Source organism: Musa acuminata, chromosome BXJ1-6 (assembly GCF_036884655.1).
Source record: "Musa acuminata AAA Group cultivar baxijiao chromosome BXJ1-6, Cavendish_Baxijiao_AAA, whole genome shotgun sequence".
NCBI lineage: Eukaryota > Viridiplantae > Streptophyta > Magnoliopsida > Zingiberales > Musaceae > Musa > Musa acuminata.
In genome coordinates, this window is record NC_088332.1 from 7,044,020 (window position 1) to 7,060,212 (window position 16,193).

Here is a 16,193-nt window from a genome sequence, read left to right on the forward strand (position 1 = left end):
GTATTTAAAGCATCCTGCTATAAATTTTAAGTTGTTAGCTACTTTAACTACAAACTGAAGTCCTGACATTAAGTCAGTTTCTAAGATTATAGTAGGTTGGTCTAAGCATTTTAAGTGGATCCATATAAATGGTATCATAGTGCAATGGTGAATGACCCAATCAAGAAAGAGCTTAAACGAGGCTATAGCTGGTGGTGACCAAGTTCTATTAGTGCTATAGCTGGTGGAAGGAGAGTCAAATCCAATAATTCAACATGTGACATAGTTGGGAAATGCAAAGTAAAGTTGCTCATAATTCGAGCTCTGACAAATTTGGAATGTGGATGATAAAGAGTAATATATCTGAAGAAACATTTACTGTGGAATCTCTGCAGCCATGTCTCTTGCTCCAAGTTGTTTCTACGATCACTTTCCCTGCAAATACACATCTAACCAATTCATATTCTCCCAATAAGAATGAATGTTTCATGGCTGAGCTTTGTCAGACCCAAGCTGATAGAATTGAACTTGCAACAAAGTTCAAACTTCGTAATTAAATAAACACTAAGCTCTATGCAAAAGACTATGAAATGTGGGCAAACTATGAAGAACAAGCTCTAACAAAAACAAGATGTGATGGTGTTGATACAAGGACAAAAACCAAAGCTGCCCTTTATATTTATCATGAACAAAACCTCAGAGAAGATTGATGAAATTAGAGAGACTATGAAGAACAAGCATAAGGAGAAAGTAGCTGTCATTACTGTTCATAAATATCAGTGGACAATGGAAGTCTTGAATCAGCAGTGGGTTCAAAGCTACATGAGAACCACACTTGCCTTGTCAAAAGACCCAGTGTTACACAACACAAACAAACGGAAGACAGAACTTTGGTGCTCTGATTCTTCTTGGTAGGTAGGCAGAAGCAAATCAGTAGGCAATTCAGAAGAATCAGGCAACCTTCAGGTGAGGAGAAGCAGTGCCCACTGGGGATGGGGACTGATATGGGGCTCCTCTGTTATCTCCTGGCTCCATCTTTTCCTTCTCAGACTCCACCAGACCAGTGGCCTCAAAGATGTACACTTTCACTTCTTCAAACCTTGCCTCCGAGAGGGAGACCTCAGCCAAGAGCCTCCATGCATAGTGCTCTGATGCCTCATCGTAATCTCTCTTCCGCTTCAGGACTATGTGCCCACTGATCTCCCACACAGCTGGATTCACTTGAGTATCTAAAAGGTCCTGGCCCACTTCACCCAGTGCCTGTTTCTCAGCATAACACTGCAAGGTGCGGAAAAGGGAGAAAGCCTATCAGCACCAACCTAACTCTTCTTTCTCTAGAGTTAAAGAGTGCTAAGAACAAGCACTACTGCAAGCAAGAAAGGTCAGTCAAAAAAAAGTACTACCGGAAAAATGCAAGCTCCATTAGCGACACCTAGTACGGATGAGACTTGAGAACATCTATCTCATCTACTTCCTTGAGCATGCAAGTTTGTTTTCCTTAATCATGTCTTCTCCTTTTTTTTTCTTTTTTTTTCTTTAGCTCAATGTCAGCACGATGTAAGCTATACAAATTTATAAACTTAAGGCAGATATGATACACAAAAATACTTGCAATATGATAAATATGTAAAAAGAGCAAGTTGTTCATGTAATGCTTGGTCGCAGAAGTTTTAAGTTTTCCATCCATGGTTTCTCATTTATATCTTTGCAGCAGAAGGATTTGTGTATTGTCAAATGCTTTTAAGAAGCTAAAATGTAATAGTATCAACAGAGAGTCAAAGGTAAAAAGCATAATTCCCTTTAACATTAACCATCCTAGCCGTTCAACAATATTTATATACTATCAAGATGACATTCGAATCACATTGAATGATTCCAGATTCTGTCCATAAGAGCCAGTTATCCAATTCATTTATTTGTCTTTGGGGCAGAACTATCTGTGGACTCTCAAAGAAAGGCTTTCAACAAGCTAAAATGTAATAGCATAAACTGAAAAGTAAAATGTAATGACTGCAATAGCGTAATTCCCATTTACATCAAGCATCCTATGCATTGATCAATTTCCATCTATCACAGGCTGATATAAGAATTGCATAAACTGATTCCAAGTCCTGTCCGTAAGAGACATTTATCCATTTCATACTTCTTTCTTGCATTATCTGTCACAGAATTTACCAGGACCAAACCTACATTAAAAGTGAAAAAAGCTTATTCTTATTACAGATCACCTAACATACCAGAGAAGTGCAGTTCACTAGGCCACCTACACAATAAGCCATGCTAAGATGAATGGAGGCGGATGGAAACAGCAAATGCAATTTACCTGGGGAAAGAGGAAGATCCTCCGGCCAGAGTCAGATATAAGAACATTAAATGGGATATTGTTCTCTTGGAGACAGATGCAGGAGTTGGCAACTACATCGGATAAGTCCTTCAAAGTATTTCCTCCCTCATAAACAAGACCCCTCACGGGATAATTCAGCAATAGTGAGACCTTCACTCCATTATGGGACAGACCTCCAACAATTGGAATCCTTTGAGTGGAAGCTTTCTCCACAGGAAAGGGCATGGATAAGAAATAAGCCTGTCTCGACACAATAAAAATCTTGCTTGGTCAATCTTTCTGCAGACTTCATCACAGTGACTTACTTATTGTGTCAATCTAACAGTAGCTATAAGCAGAGATGAAACAGCAAGACCGAGCATCTCTGGAGGATATACCTGGAAATGCAGATGATTGATGGTGGCAAAGGCACCCAAGCTGTTGTACCCGAGCCTAAAGTAAGGGCTCCCTGCTTCCGCTGCCATATGAAGGGCGAGCAAGAAACTATCAGGGTCAATCCTCTGAGGCAAGCAGTCGAGCACGCGGGGAATCAGCAGCACATGACCATACTCAATGGGGCTCACCTGCAAACACGTGAATAGAGATAGAAACGGCTGAACGTGAATGTCATGAATCGGGAGTAGCTCTTAGCTCTTACATTGATTGCAACAACATTGGGGGCGTTGGCGTCACCAACTGCATCATCCTCTAATAAGCGGCCACTGCCACTTTCCCCGGGCTCGAAGCGGAACAGGACCTCCTCCTGGCCGACCTTGGTGAAGTTAAACTTCGCACGATCAAAAGGCTGGAGGACGCGGTCGACGCGGAACTCAGTCGGCCTCTTCTTGAGGTGGCGGCCTTCGTTCAGCTGCGCAACGAAGCCATACTCCCCAGGGATCACCTTAGTCTCGCATGCCATCACGTCGTACCGGAACAGCCCACGGCTCATCCGATCCTCCCACTGTGAAATCCCCAAAAGCACATCAGAATCACTGAGAAAGACACTAGAAAGAACCCCCAAAAAAGTTCGAATTTTGATGGCACGTATAGAAGAATGGTACCTGTCCCAGCAAAAGGGTGTTGAGGAAGAAGTCGGACGGTGGTTCGTCGTCACCAGAGGAAGAAATTTTGGGCCTCGCGTCGCTCTCGAAGGCATAAAGCGGAAGCTTGGAGACTGCCAATGTTTTCCCGCAACAAATCAGACGTGAAAGTAAATCGAATCGCCCAAGAGGATTCCAAAAAGGAAGGAAAACAAAAGGACGAGTTTCAGAGAAAAGGGAAAATCAAGATGGAATTTTGCGCGTTACCAGGCAAGCAGCACTTGCCGAGGCAGTTTCGGTCGCAGCCGCGGGGCTCGCCGGAATCTTCCTGATAGTTTGAGAGCACGGTCGGGACTCTCTTAATAGTTAGCATCTTCCTTTCTCTATCGGTTATTCACGTAACACGCGAAAAGGGGAGAACAGGGGGGAGGTGGGGACGGTTAAGCTAATTAACCAAAATAGGGCAGGGGAAAAGGAGGGGGAGAGTCCTCTCCCACCGCCGGCGAGGAAGAGGAGGTCGGAGGAGCTACCACCGGCTGAGGGGAGAGCGCCGCGACCGCCGTGGGGAGCGGGGCTGCGCTCCTTGTCCAAGAGAAGGCCGGTGGAGAAAGGGGGACGGCGCTTGGGGGTCTCCACTTGCGGTGCGGTGTCGAGGAGGCGGTGGTGTCCCCTCCCGTCGGCTCCAACGCTTCAAGCCGTGATTGCCCACCTCGACTTCACCTACCGACTTCGTCGTTCCCCCACTTGTTCCACTCCTCGTCGCTCTCGTTGCGCCGTGGAGGGTTATCGAGGATGCGCTCGAAATCTACGGAAGCGGACGAAGGAACGAAGGCGGCAAAGCAATGGCCGTTATGGCTGGAAGGGCCCCATTTGTGGGGGCCGCCGCCTCCCCACTTACCCATCTCCGGCTTTATTAAGAATTCGACTAAATTATTCTAAATAAATCAGCATTTTGGTCATTTTTAGTTTTTTTCTTTTATATTCAAATTTAATTGCTGGAATTTTCTATTTTTAGCCTTGCAAAATCTTATTATGGGCTTCATTTTGTACCCTAAAATCCAACATATACCTGCAAATAGTCCCTTCATAAACCACCAAAGAATTCCATCACCAAAAAAGAAACTCTCAAGAAATCTATTTCACCTTCAGGACTCAAATCTTCCACAGGATATACTAAAAATTATTGACACATCAAGTGGAGCAAATTCCTAATAAAAAATTGATTCCATGGACGTCTGTCAAGCATGCGTTCGACAGTAGAATGGGAATTTTTGTGACCCAAAGCATATTTCTTCCGAGAAGAATCTGTGTCGTATCTTTGTCCTCCAATCATCTCAAGAACAAGCAAGAACAAAACATGCGGGCGACAGATCCGATAGCACGGCATTGTAGGCATGGGTGAGTGATTCTTCTCGACCCACGTCTCTCTACTGTCTTCCATTTCCTGGGCTTCTTCTGCTACTGCATCCGATAGCTCTGCATCTCGAAAGCTTTTGGCTGAGATCATGCACAGTGAAATCTGCTCGATGCTGGCTTTGCAGAATACATTATCTGACAAAGGAGTCAAAGTTGATGGCTTAAGCTAAAGCATGTCATCTCTCTTGTTAGTGTGAGCGCTTACGTTGCGATGGTGGTGTGCTCATGTGGTTGGACTATAGAATTAATCGAGTGGCGTGTGAGATCAAAGTCTTAAACCTAATTATTTCGATGCGCATCTCTTGAAGGCTCACTGCTTTAGAATTTTCTTTCAGCATCGTCTTATAAGATCCATCTATTACTACTGGATATTACACTATCTCATAACTGATGGCTTTATATCCTAATCCGAAACCAAACCAGATTATATAGCATATACGAGGATTATCTCATCTATCTATGATTTCAACCCAATGAGATAAATGATCTATTAACTTGATAGAATTAAAAATCAATAATTTGTAGAAACACAAATTAAAAATACTTGTCACACTTTATAGAATGATAAATAGAATTCCTGAAGAGATACTGCTTCGAGCTGGTGGCATAGGCACAGCCAATATGTTCTTGTGATGTTTACATCTCATGAAGCATCAAACTGATGTAAGTTTGCTTAAAGGTTATGGAACTCTACTTCTGAAACAGATGAGACACCCACTGTGCTGAGGACATCGACCAAGAACGCAGATGTGGATCATGAAATTTCATGCATTCAAGGTAATGAATGCATTGTTTATCTACTGGGAATAAACTTAATAGTCTGGTCGTAATCTTTCCCCCAAGGAAGGAAATTGCAATCAGAATGGAAATGGAATCACTTGTTCTTCGGTTTTCTTTCGAAACTGTAAAGATTTGCATGCAGGATTATTACTATAAATTTTCAGCAAACATATCTAATAGCTAAAGTTCATAGATCTTTTAGGAAATTGCAGTCTACCACTTGTTCTTCAGTTTTCTTTCAGAACTGTAAAAGATTTGGATGTGAGGATTATTACCATAAAGTTTCAGCCAAAAAATTTCAATCAAAATTTTAGGCCTTTCAATGGATCACTTGCTGTCTGTAAAATTTGATGACATATATTCTTTACAAGAATATTCATATTAGATATGTTTGCCTGAATAGTGAACATTCCTACTGCAGAAACTGAATCCTTCAACTCTTTTGAGTGAATCCCTGAGGAGACTTTATGTCACACAAAGGAGACAGAGGAAAAAGGGAAGGATAAATATTTAACCTTTTATACACAAGTTTGATTATGGATGCTTATGCTTTGAGGCAACCAAGTGAAACTTAGGAATAACTAAATGATACATAAGTTTAGCTACTGCATGCATGCATCAACTATTGGCTTTTTAATGGATAATGTTTTTCTATTCATTTTTATTTGAGAGTATGTTTCTTATAAATAATAAAATATCGACGAAATAAACTTAATTGAAATGGGAGACTCTTTGAATAGGTTGGTTTTATGATCTAGTGTAATTCAAATGTAACTAGAACATGATCTGTAGATGATTAATATTAATTTTTTTTAATAATTTATAATATTAATTATTAAAATTTAAGATTTTTTGAACTGATATTTTTCTACTAAATCAATCCAAAATTTCACAGAACCATTAGGATATCATTCTAAGATAATAAGTATTATTTAAAAAATTATGATATTAATTGTTAAATTTAGAGATTTTTTTGTGATCGAGTATGATTCGATTCAATTTCGAGTGTTAACTTAGTTTTTTTAATAGGTTATGCGATTAAACACTTTATCAAATTTTTATTATACCAATCAAAATTTTCACAGAATCAATTAAACATTATTTAAAGATAATTAGTATAATATTTTTCTTTTTTAAAAAAATATAATAATTAATTATCAGAATTTGAGAATTTTTGAACTGATAATATTCAATTTGAAGTATAATTTTGTCAGCTTCAACTTAAAATTCTACATAATCAATAGGATATGAATCTAATCAAATTATATAAGAGAAAATCTAAAGATAGTTTTGTCCAAGTGAGGAGAAAAGGTCCCACCATCCAGTAAAAGAAACCCAATAGTAGATGCCATCCGATCCAGTACAGAAAAGAATCAATAAATATTAGGATTTTAGGATAAAATGTCTAAAAAAAATACTGTAATTACCCATCAGAATTCAGTGCAAGAACATCTTTGAATGTTAATTTATTTGACACTGATGACCGAGCACTGTATCCAAATCTTGTACAGAATCTCCACTCTGACAAAGTAGAAGAGCATCTGACCATAATTTCTGCATGAACTGGTAAATGACACCAAAAGGGTCCGCAATCTGTCCCAAGTACTTATGTTGTCTCTTCCAGTGAAGACCTGCAGCAGGAGGCAGCTTTCCAAACTTTCGAGATCCATGACCTGTTCCTGTTCCTGTTCAAAGAAGGCTTAGGTACCGTGCTGCCAGTCTCTGCTCGCCTTGATGAACTGATGGAGTCAGTTTCCGGCAGCGGCAGTTGCTGCAATTAGCAGATGAGGCAGCCGGCTCTTCTTCTCCCTTCATTAATGCTTTGCCTTGTGCCATTTCTCCAGGGGCCAAAAGCATTGATCACCTTGTCAGACGATTCAATCCCTCTCAGTTTCCGCACCTCCTTCAATTTCTAGGCAGGTTTCGAGCAGTGTATAATGGTGCATCTTAGCATACGTTAAGATAACGAGATTCTTCATCTGAAATTGACTCTTGTGCAATTGCAATGCATCCACCCATGGAAGGAGACGAGATCAGAATCAGCCACGGTGGTGGAAAGAGTGTGATTGTCGATATGCCACTCGAGATGCAGATATGACATGAATGAGACTGATACTTCCACTGTTTCAACATTATTGATGGTTGTCAACCCTTTTCCGAAGGCTGCCTGACAGCAGCATGATGGAACAACACAGGCGAGGCAGCCTTCGGTGATCCATCATCTGTGACTGCTCACGTAAAGCACAGGTTAATGCTATTATACCAAGGTAAAAACATAAACTAATTCGATTATAATATGCGCATACCTTAGCTAATAATGCTAGAAATGATGACAAATGCTCCATCACATCATTGTCTGATCGATTGATGTTAGTTTCTATGAGCACAAAAAAGACTGGTGTGGTCGAGTCCATAATCATCTTTTTCTTCGACAGCAGTGTCTCCATAATCCATGAAGCTAAACTAGTGGGATTGTGTAGACCCAAATCGGCATTCCACTATCATATGCTTTTAGAACGGAAAGAAGATGCTTGGACTCGAGCACCTTAAAAAACGGAAAGAAGACACTACTCATCACCTCCTATATTTTACGCTAATTATTGTTTGATCATTTCTTGCCCATGCATTATCTCTAATCTTGTTCGCACTGCTCGTCGCCTCCTATATTTCACATGTTTAGTTAGAATCAAGCAAGCAAGTAATGGAACTAAATGTAGTTGAAGTGTAATAGAACAATAATAATAATAGGCCGCAATGTTCAAACCATTTGGATCGGCCACATAGGTCGGCAAGCAATGCTTTGCCGATCTTGATGGAACACCAACCTTGAGTGTCTCTTTTGCAGCGGTGGCTCCTTTTGCAACGTGAACAAAGCATGCTGTGGACGTTGCAACTCCAAAGAAGCGGCACAAGACAAAAGGAAAAGGCGAGGATTCTTCCACTGAGTTCAAAGTGGCAAAGCTCGAGCGAGAAAGAAGCAGATGTCCATCTCGTTACAAGCAATCAATACGAGTTTCTCTGTGTGATGTGAAGTGTTCAGCTTCGACATGTTGATTCCTGCACATTAAGAGAGAGGAAGGACATGCATTAGAGAAGTCTAAAAGAAAGCCTATGGTGGCTGGGCAGGGGCATCCGGGCGAGCAAGGAAGGCTTCTGCCATCAAACTGGGGAAGTGTGCACGCATCGAGACTTTAGTTTCTCTCGTGTCATTCATTGCCAACGCAAAGGGTGAGACATGGCACCTTCCAAAGATCCTCTCTTGTCCTCCGAGCCAGAGCGATGATCTCTTCAAAGAATGGAGGGAAGAAAAGAATGATGTGTTCTCGCTTTGTTTTCTCCTCCTCTTTAATTCGAAGCTCTCTTTCTCTCTTTTTGTCTTTTCCTTTGGCCGAGCACGTTCATCGCCTGCTTTCCCAGTGTAAAATGAGGGGTGTGAGGCGAAGCGCACCATTCTTTAGTTAAAGCTAAAGAGGCCTGTGTTAGTGCCTCGGCTTTTGAAGGCCTTTGGCGGTCATTCCTTCTCTCCTTGAACTGAAGACCGGCTTTGTCGCAGGCAGCACCACTGCATGGGGTGCGGTGATCGACGTGCTGATATCGAAAATGATGGGCACATTACTTACTAGTTTGATTTGTCTCTTGTACTCACTCGATGTCCAATCATCCATCTAGAAAACTATGCTTTCCGTCTTCTGTTCTTCTTGTGGTTGTCTTGCGAGTCTCGTGACTTCATTTCTTCCCTATCGTCCTGCTTGAATTGTCGCTACATGCTGTTTGATCTCTTGTGAAGGAAACGGAGAGGTTTACCGTTGCCCGACAAGGTAGTTCTTGCTTCTCTGCACTTGACAGAGAGAGAGAGAGAGAGAGAGAGAGAGAGAGAGAGAGAGAGAGAGACTGTTCAGGGGCCATTTGCCATTGGAGAAAGATCTTAGATGGGCATCAAGATCACGACTGACCATTTCATGTGGCCATTCAAGATATCTCATTGGATCTTCTCTCAATCCACTAGCATTCATCACATTGCTTGGTGGCAAACTTCACATGCTTCTTACACCACCGTCACAAAAGTCTCAGATGGTGACTTGTCAAATGGCTACCCTTCTTCTCCTTGGCTTCGAGGAGGAGGTGCTTACCAACTAGCCACAGAGCACCCCCCCACCCTAAAAGGGAGGTTTCAGATGCCATGGATGAATTCAAAGTGACCCATGCATGCAAGGGAGTGGATTAGCTTTAGCCAGATAATCCACGAAGCCTAAAGGAGGAAAAAGGAGTCAAGTAGAAGCACTAGGAAGCAAAGAAGGCAACTTTGGGAAAGAAGAGAAGCAAAAGAGAAGTGGCTCCTGTGCAATTCCCATATGATACAAGAGCACTCTTTCCCATGTGAAGGGGGCCATGCATCTGCATCTTTTCCTTTCTTTTGGAGTGGAGGAGGATCTTACCCCCACCTCCATCTCTCTCTCTCTTTCTCTCTCTCTCTCAAGGACCATGTATCTTTGAAGGGTGGAGAGAGGAGAGGGACAAGAAATAAAGCAGGGAAATAAAAGAGAAAGCTTCAATTATTCCTTCCCACGCAGCATATCAACAGCTGTATATATTATTACAGCCATCATTGCAGGTCACAATCATTCCATTGCCTGATTGATTATATAGCCATGTATGATCTCTGTTACCTGGACATAATGATTCTGCTATAATCACGATTGGCATCACTGACCAGAGTACAGGAACTGGAAAATGCTTGAAACAGTAGTAAACTCCTCACATCTTCTGCACATCATCCTCTTTTCCTATTGATTGTGGACAACACAGAACATCTATGAAACACTGTGGTCCTTGTGCTCATCCAGGACATTCCAAGCTAGACTTTTAATGGCAGTGTGCAGGCTCTGAACTGTGGCCCCATCAGCAATCAGTGGCAGGTGCCAGCTTCGGTACATGGTGAAGCAATAACCCAGTTGTTGTTGCTCCTTTGCAATTTCTTCCTGCACATGCAACGTTCTCTTTCTTCTCTTGGGATATAAGGATTTTTTGAGGCCATGCTGAATCCTCATTCAAATTTGTTGCCTCAGTTGAGTTGATCTACTTGGCTCCTATATTTACCACTTAAGATTTGCTGACGATTCTAAACCTCAATCTGTCAAGTTTGGGCCAACATCTTGAGACCCACTTTAACCTCATAGATCTTTTTCCTAACATCTAAAACTTTAATGGAATTCTGCAGCCAATGTCAGCACTTTGTTTGCCTGCAAATAATATTTAAAGACCACCTTCTTCTCTTTCCCTCTCTTGCCATATATTTTTGGCCTAGCTGAAGGAGCCACAACAGCCACCTCTCTCTCTCTCTCTCTCTCTCTCTCTCTCTCTCTCTCTCCACACACATATCAAAGAGCAGAAGGAGAACAATAAAATAAAAGAGATCAGACGAAGGAAGTAGGAGGTACCTGTCTCCCTTCATATCTTCCCTGTGAAGTCTCCTCTCTGAAAGATGCCTCTTCCCTGAAAACCATACACATGCGAAGCTTCTCAGATTCCAAGCCCTTAGCCTTATATCCTCCCATGTACAGTCTGTAAACCTCCATTCTTCTCTTTCATTCCTCCAAGTCATATTCTCGTAGAGATATGTCTGACTAGATCGATCTCCAAAACTTCATCAAAATGGTCCCTTCTCTCCTCCTCCTCGCCTTGTTTACTGTTGTAAGTCCTGTTGCTTGTGCTTCGCTTCAGAACGATGCCTTAGTGTTGGCTTCCGTAAGAGAAGGCTTCCAATCTTCTACCCCAGAAGTAGAGAGCTGGAATACTGCGGACCTTAGCTCAGTGTGCTCGTGGTTCGGAGTCCAGTGCGAGCACGGCCGCGTCGTCGCCGTCGATCTCTCCAACTTGAACATTTCTGGCTCTGTTTCGCTCGACATCTTCGGCCTCGACTCCCTCGTCAACCTTTCGCTCGCCGGAAACCAGCTCCAAGGTGCGATCAGGGTGTCCCATTTGCCGAGCCTTCGGTACTTGAACATCTCCTTCAACCAGTTCGACGGCGGGCTCGAGTGGGACTACTTGGGCCTGCCGAACCTGGAGGTGCTCGACGCCTACGACAACAACTTCACGGCCTCGTTACCGGCCGGCGTCGCGAGCTTGAAGAGAATCAAGTACTTGGACCTCGGCGGCAACTACTTCGACGGAGAAATTCCGGCCAGCTATGGGAGATTAACCACGTTAGAGTACCTGTCGTTGAACGGCAACGATCTCCGCGGCAGAATTCCCGCCGAGTTGGGGAACCTGACAAGCCTCAAGCAGCTTTACTTGGGCTACTATAATGTGTACGACGGCGACATTCCCACCGAGCTGAGCAAACTAAGCAATCTAGTCCTCCTGGACCTCTCGAGCTGCGGCCTCGACGGGGAGATACCGCGGCAGATCGGCAAGTTGATCAACCTCGAAACGCTGTTCCTGCACTCCAACCGGTTGTCCGGGCAGATACCGCCGTCGCTCGGTAATCTCACCAGGCTGACGCTGCTCGACCTGTCGAACAATGCGCTCACCGGAGAAGTTCCCCACGAGCTGGCCGCCCTCACCCAGCTGAACCTGCTCAACCTCTTCATGAACCGATTGCATGGCTCGATACCCGAGTTCGTCGCAGAGCTACCTAACCTGGACACGCTCCAGCTCTTCATGAACAACTTCACGGGCGCCATACCGGAGAGGCTCGGCTCGGGAGGCCGGATACGGGTGCTCGATCTTTCGTCGAACAAGCTCACCGGTGCAGTCCCTGCTAACCTGTGTCCTCTTAATCAGCTCAAAGTCCTCATTCTACTCAACAATTTCTTGTTCGGCGCCGTGCCCGCGAGCTTAGGCAGGTGTTCCAGCCTCACAAGAGTGAGACTCGGTCAGAATTATCTCAATGGCAGCATCCCATTAGGCCTCCTCTACCTTCCCAACCTAAACCTATTGGAGCTGCAGAACAATTACCTCTCTGGTCCAGTACCAGCGAATGATGATAACAGTGGCCACAGTCCAACCCAGCTGGCCGAGCTCAACCTATCCAACAACCTGCTCGCCGGGCCAATACCATCCTCCATCTCAAACCTCTCTTCCATTCAAACCTTGCTGCTTGGCAACAATCAGTTGGCCGGTCCAATCCCCAGCGCCATCGGCGGGCTGCGGCGCATGGTCAAGCTCGACCTGAGCCGCAATCGCCTGTCCGGCTCGATCCCGCCGGAGATCGGCAGTTGCACCCAGCTCACCTACCTCGATCTCAGCCAGAACAATCTGTCCGGCCCGATTCCGTCGGAGATCGCCGGAATTTCGATACTGAATTACCTGAACCTTTCCATGAACCACTTGAGCGACTCGATACCGAGGTCGATTGCGGCGATGAGGAGCCTCACAGCGGCCGACTTCTCGTTCAACGACCTCTCCGGCGAGCTGCCGGAAGTCGGGCAGCTGGCCTACATGAACGCCTCCTCGTTCGCGGGCAACGTCGGCCTCTGCGGGCCGGTCCTGGAGAACCCCTGCAGCCACACGGCCGGCAGGGTGCATGCGCCGCGCAGCGCGGGGGACTTCAAGTTGATATTCGCGCTGGGGCTGCTGCTCTGCTCGCTGGTGTTCGCGGTGGCCGCGGCCGTGCGGGCGCGGTCGTACCGCCGGGGGCCTGGAGGCGCGGCGTGGCGGCTCACCGCGTTCCAGAAGGTGGACTTCGGGGTGTCGGACGTGCTGGAGTGCATGAGGGACGGGAACGTGATCGGGCGCGGCGGTGGCGGGGTGGTGTACATGGGGCGGACCCGAGCCGGGGAGGCGATCGCGGTGAAGCGACTGAGGGCCGGCGGGCACGACCATGGGTTCAGGGCGGAGGTCCGGACGCTGGGGAGCATCCGGCACCGGAACATCGTGCGGCTGCTGGCCTTCTGCACCAACCAGGACACCAACGTGCTGGTGTACGAGTACATGGGGAACGGCAGCCTCGGCGAGGTGTTGCACGGGAAGGGGGGCGGCTTCCTGGGCTGGGACCGCCGCTACCGGATCGCGGTGGAGGCGGCGAGGGGGCTGTGCTACCTCCACCACGATTGCAGTCCCATGATAGTACACCGAGATGTGAAGTCCAACAACATCTTGCTCGACACGGGTTTTGAGGCACACGTGGCGGACTTCGGCCTGGCCAAGTTCTTGCAGGACGGCGGCGCCTCCGAGAGCATGTCTGCCATCGCCGGATCCTACGGCTATATCGCTCCAGGTGCGCTCTCACCCTTCTCGTTTCTGTTTTCTGTTTTCTGTTCTCAAAACATGGATCGTTCTGTTTCCGAAACACTCTCATACAAAACCGTTTCCCGCTTCGCTTTTCATTCTGCTACCAAAAACCGGCAGCCGTCTGCAGAGTCAGAGTCTTAAACATGCGTGAGACTCGGGACCTCTGATTTCTGCAACAGAAACAAAACCTATGTGTTTTACCCACCAGATAAAAGCTCAGGGGTACTGTGCGACTGGCTCACGTTGAAGCGACAGCATGCACACAGATTGATGGGCAGAGAGAGAGAGGGAGAGAACAGGGACGTGACGCTGAGGCGCTGTATGTCACGTCGTGAATCCGCCCACCTGTTCCGGTGCGCGGCTTCGTACCACCGGAAATGGAAATCCGAGTCACAGGACCAGGGGTGGGGTGGGGGACCGACAAGAAGGGGCGGCAGCTTTCGCAGTATCGGCTTTGGTGAAAGCGTGCCTTCTGCTGTTCCCAATTCGAAGGCCTTGACTCTTTTCCTGCGTTGAGATCACTGTTCGTTCTCCTTCCAAGGAGCTGCCTTCTAGGTTGACTGAATCACCCGAAAAATCTTGGAGTGGGATTCAGCAACCTGGTCCCGTCACTTCAGATTTAGGTTTGTGAGAGATCACATCATCCACCACATCTCTCTCTCTCTCTCTCTATCTCTCTTGCATGTGTGCTCAACACCAGCACAGCGTGGGATTTTTTGAGGCTTGTGATGGATTTCAATGGCAACTCCCGAGACCTGTAAAATACATGGATCACAAAGATTCTCCCACCTCACACTGCTCCTCCTCCTCCTCCTTTGATTTGATGGGGGATATGCTATCTGACTCTCGGGACATGCACACGATGATGTATAGTCCATTAATGTTAATGGGTCATTCGCCACCGAGTTCTTCTATATCTTCTCTTTCGGATGATGTATAGTCCATTAAATCCTCGTTTTGTGTACAACTGTTCTCTTACTCTGTTTTTGCTTGCATGTTTGATCCCAGAGTATGCGTACACGCTCAAAGTAGACGAGAAGAGCGACGTCTACAGCTTCGGAGTGGTTCTACTTGAGCTCATCACCGGGCGACGCCCGGTGGGGGAGTTCGGGGACGGAGTGGACATAGTTCAGTGGGCCAAGAGGGTCACCGACTGCAGCAGAGACAACGTCGCCGCCATCGCTGATCCAAGGCTGAGCACGGTGCCGATAGCCGAGGTGATGCATGTCTTCTTCGTGGCCATGCTGTGCGTGCAGGAGAACAGCGTGGAGAGGCCGACGATGAGGGAGGTTGTCCAGATGCTCTCCGAGTTCCCGCACCATGTCCCGGAGAGCCACTCTCCCTCTTCCTCTGCCACTGCACTGAAAGAGAGCAGCTCAGGCAAGAAGGAGACCGGCTTCTGCAAGCTCTTCCCGGATCTCTTGACCTGATGACGGTGAAGATGTGCGGGAGTGGTGTGTAAATTACAGCAATGATGATGAAATGGACCCCTATAATTCTTTAACTTTGATGAGCAAAGGTGCTGCTTTCTTTTCAGATCTCAGTGCGAGTTGCAGAAGAACTGTTGGAACAACAATGAGCTTTACTCTGTTGATGGGTTGATGGTGGTGGTGATCACCTTCATCAAAAGAAAGCATGGCTAAGGTTGTCATGCAGCTCCAAGTGTGGTCCATGTACAATACTTTTCCATCATAGCTATTTGCTTTTGTAATCCTCTCTAATCTTTGGCCTCAAGCTGCTCTCATTTCCCTCAAATTCTTTGTTGGTTCAGCAGTAGTTTATGTTGGAATTGTCAAGTGTGGTAGTGGAAGTATCACACCTGAGCTGTTGTGTCATTATTGGGAGGGTGGTCTAACTATGCTCTGTTTCCTAATACTGTCCTATGAACCTTTGATGATACCCTATCTTATCTTCTCTTTCTCTTTTTCTTTTTTTTATGTTTCTGTTAATTATAGCTATCACCTGCAAAACTAAATCAAAGGTAAGGCATTGATTGATTCAACAAAAATCTATTCATGAATCATTGATCTTTGGAGTGCAAAGGACCAAAATTTGAAAGCAGAGTTGATCAGAGCAGGGGTTCAATGAGTAACCCATTGCTGCATGGCTCTCTCTCTCTCTCTCTCTCTCTCTCTCTCTCTCTATACAGGAGGAGGAGACAGATGAACCCCACTGAGTGGCAATCTGCAGACACATCTTTCCCTTTGTTTCTCTCTCTATACAGCCAATCAACAAAAGTGCCTCTTTTCAAAAGTCCTTCCCACTCTTCTCCTATTGACTGTTGAGGACCATTATGTAGGCTTCTGGGAGTGTGACAGATGAACGATGTGTAGGATAAGATCAGAACATGAACCGATGGGGTAGCCGGAGACGATCCAAAGAAGTGGGTGAAAAGAAAAAGAAACAACAGTGAGATGGGACAC

General features: G+C 45.6%; 2 protein-coding genes and 1 long non-coding RNA gene across 4 annotated transcripts; 1 reads left to right on the forward strand and 2 right to left on the reverse strand.

Annotated features, from left to right (window-relative positions):
* Nucleotides 1–719: 719 nt before the first annotated feature.
* LOC135675936 (GDP-L-galactose phosphorylase 2-like) lies at nucleotides 720–4,186 on the reverse strand. Its single transcript, XM_065186597.1, has 6 exons — nucleotides 3,610–4,186; nucleotides 3,364–3,476; nucleotides 2,961–3,263; nucleotides 2,701–2,886; nucleotides 2,303–2,563; nucleotides 720–1,257 (listed from the first exon to the last, which is right to left on the reverse strand). Exons 1-6 carry the CDS (start codon nucleotides 3,713–3,715, stop codon nucleotides 931–933), a joined length of 1,296 nt encoding a protein of 431 aa, XP_065042669.1. The 5' UTR covers nucleotides 3,716–4,186; the 3' UTR covers nucleotides 720–930.
* Nucleotides 4,187–6,915: 2,729 nt separating this feature from the next.
* On the reverse strand, nucleotides 6,916–10,797 carry LOC135675938 (uncharacterized). Its single transcript, XR_010514070.1, has 4 exons — nucleotides 8,781–10,797; nucleotides 8,364–8,595; nucleotides 7,845–8,199; nucleotides 6,916–7,766 (listed from the first exon to the last, which is right to left on the reverse strand). It is a non-coding gene; the product is annotated as an uncharacterized LOC135675938 (long non-coding RNA).
* A 62-nt stretch (nucleotides 10,798–10,859) lies between these two features.
* On the forward strand, nucleotides 10,860–15,705 carry LOC135675937 (leucine-rich repeat receptor-like serine/threonine-protein kinase BAM1). 2 transcript variants are annotated; one of them, XR_010514069.1, is made up of 3 exons: nucleotides 10,860–13,756; nucleotides 13,888–14,393; nucleotides 14,779–14,914. XR_010514069.1 is itself a non-coding variant. In XM_065186598.1 (2 exons), exons 1-2 carry the CDS (start codon nucleotides 11,191–11,193, stop codon nucleotides 15,198–15,200), a joined length of 2,988 nt encoding a protein of 995 aa, XP_065042670.1. In that variant the 5' UTR covers nucleotides 10,860–11,190; the 3' UTR covers nucleotides 15,201–15,705. The 2 variants fall into 2 exon arrangements, 1 of the variants encoding a protein (XP_065042670.1); XM_065186598.1 differs by lacking the exon at nucleotides 13,888–14,393 and having other exon boundaries at nucleotides 14,779–15,705.
* The last annotated feature ends 488 nt before the right edge of the window (nucleotides 15,706–16,193 follow it).

Bases quoted from the DNA above. Each gene is read 5' to 3' on its own strand.
- LOC135675937 (XM_065186598.1), top strand. From the start codon at position 11,191: ATGGTCCCTTCTCTCCTCCTCCTCGCCTTGTTTACTGTTGTAAGTCCT. The intron at 13,757-14,778 runs GTGCGCTCTCAC...GTTTGATCCCAG, and splicing joins CTACGGCTATATCGCTCCAG to AGTATGCGTACACGCTCAAA.
- LOC135675936 (XM_065186597.1), bottom strand. From the start codon at position 3,715: ATGCTAACTATTAAGAGAGTCCCGACCGTGCTCTCAAACTATCAGGAA. The intron at 3,264-3,363 runs GTACCATTCTTC...GGGATTTCACAG, and splicing joins ACACCCTTTTGCTGGGACAG to TGGGAGGATCGGATGAGCCG. The intron at 2,564-2,700 runs GTATATCCTCCA...GTGTCGAGACAG, and splicing joins TCAATCATCTGCATTTCCAG to GCTTATTTCTTATCCATGCC.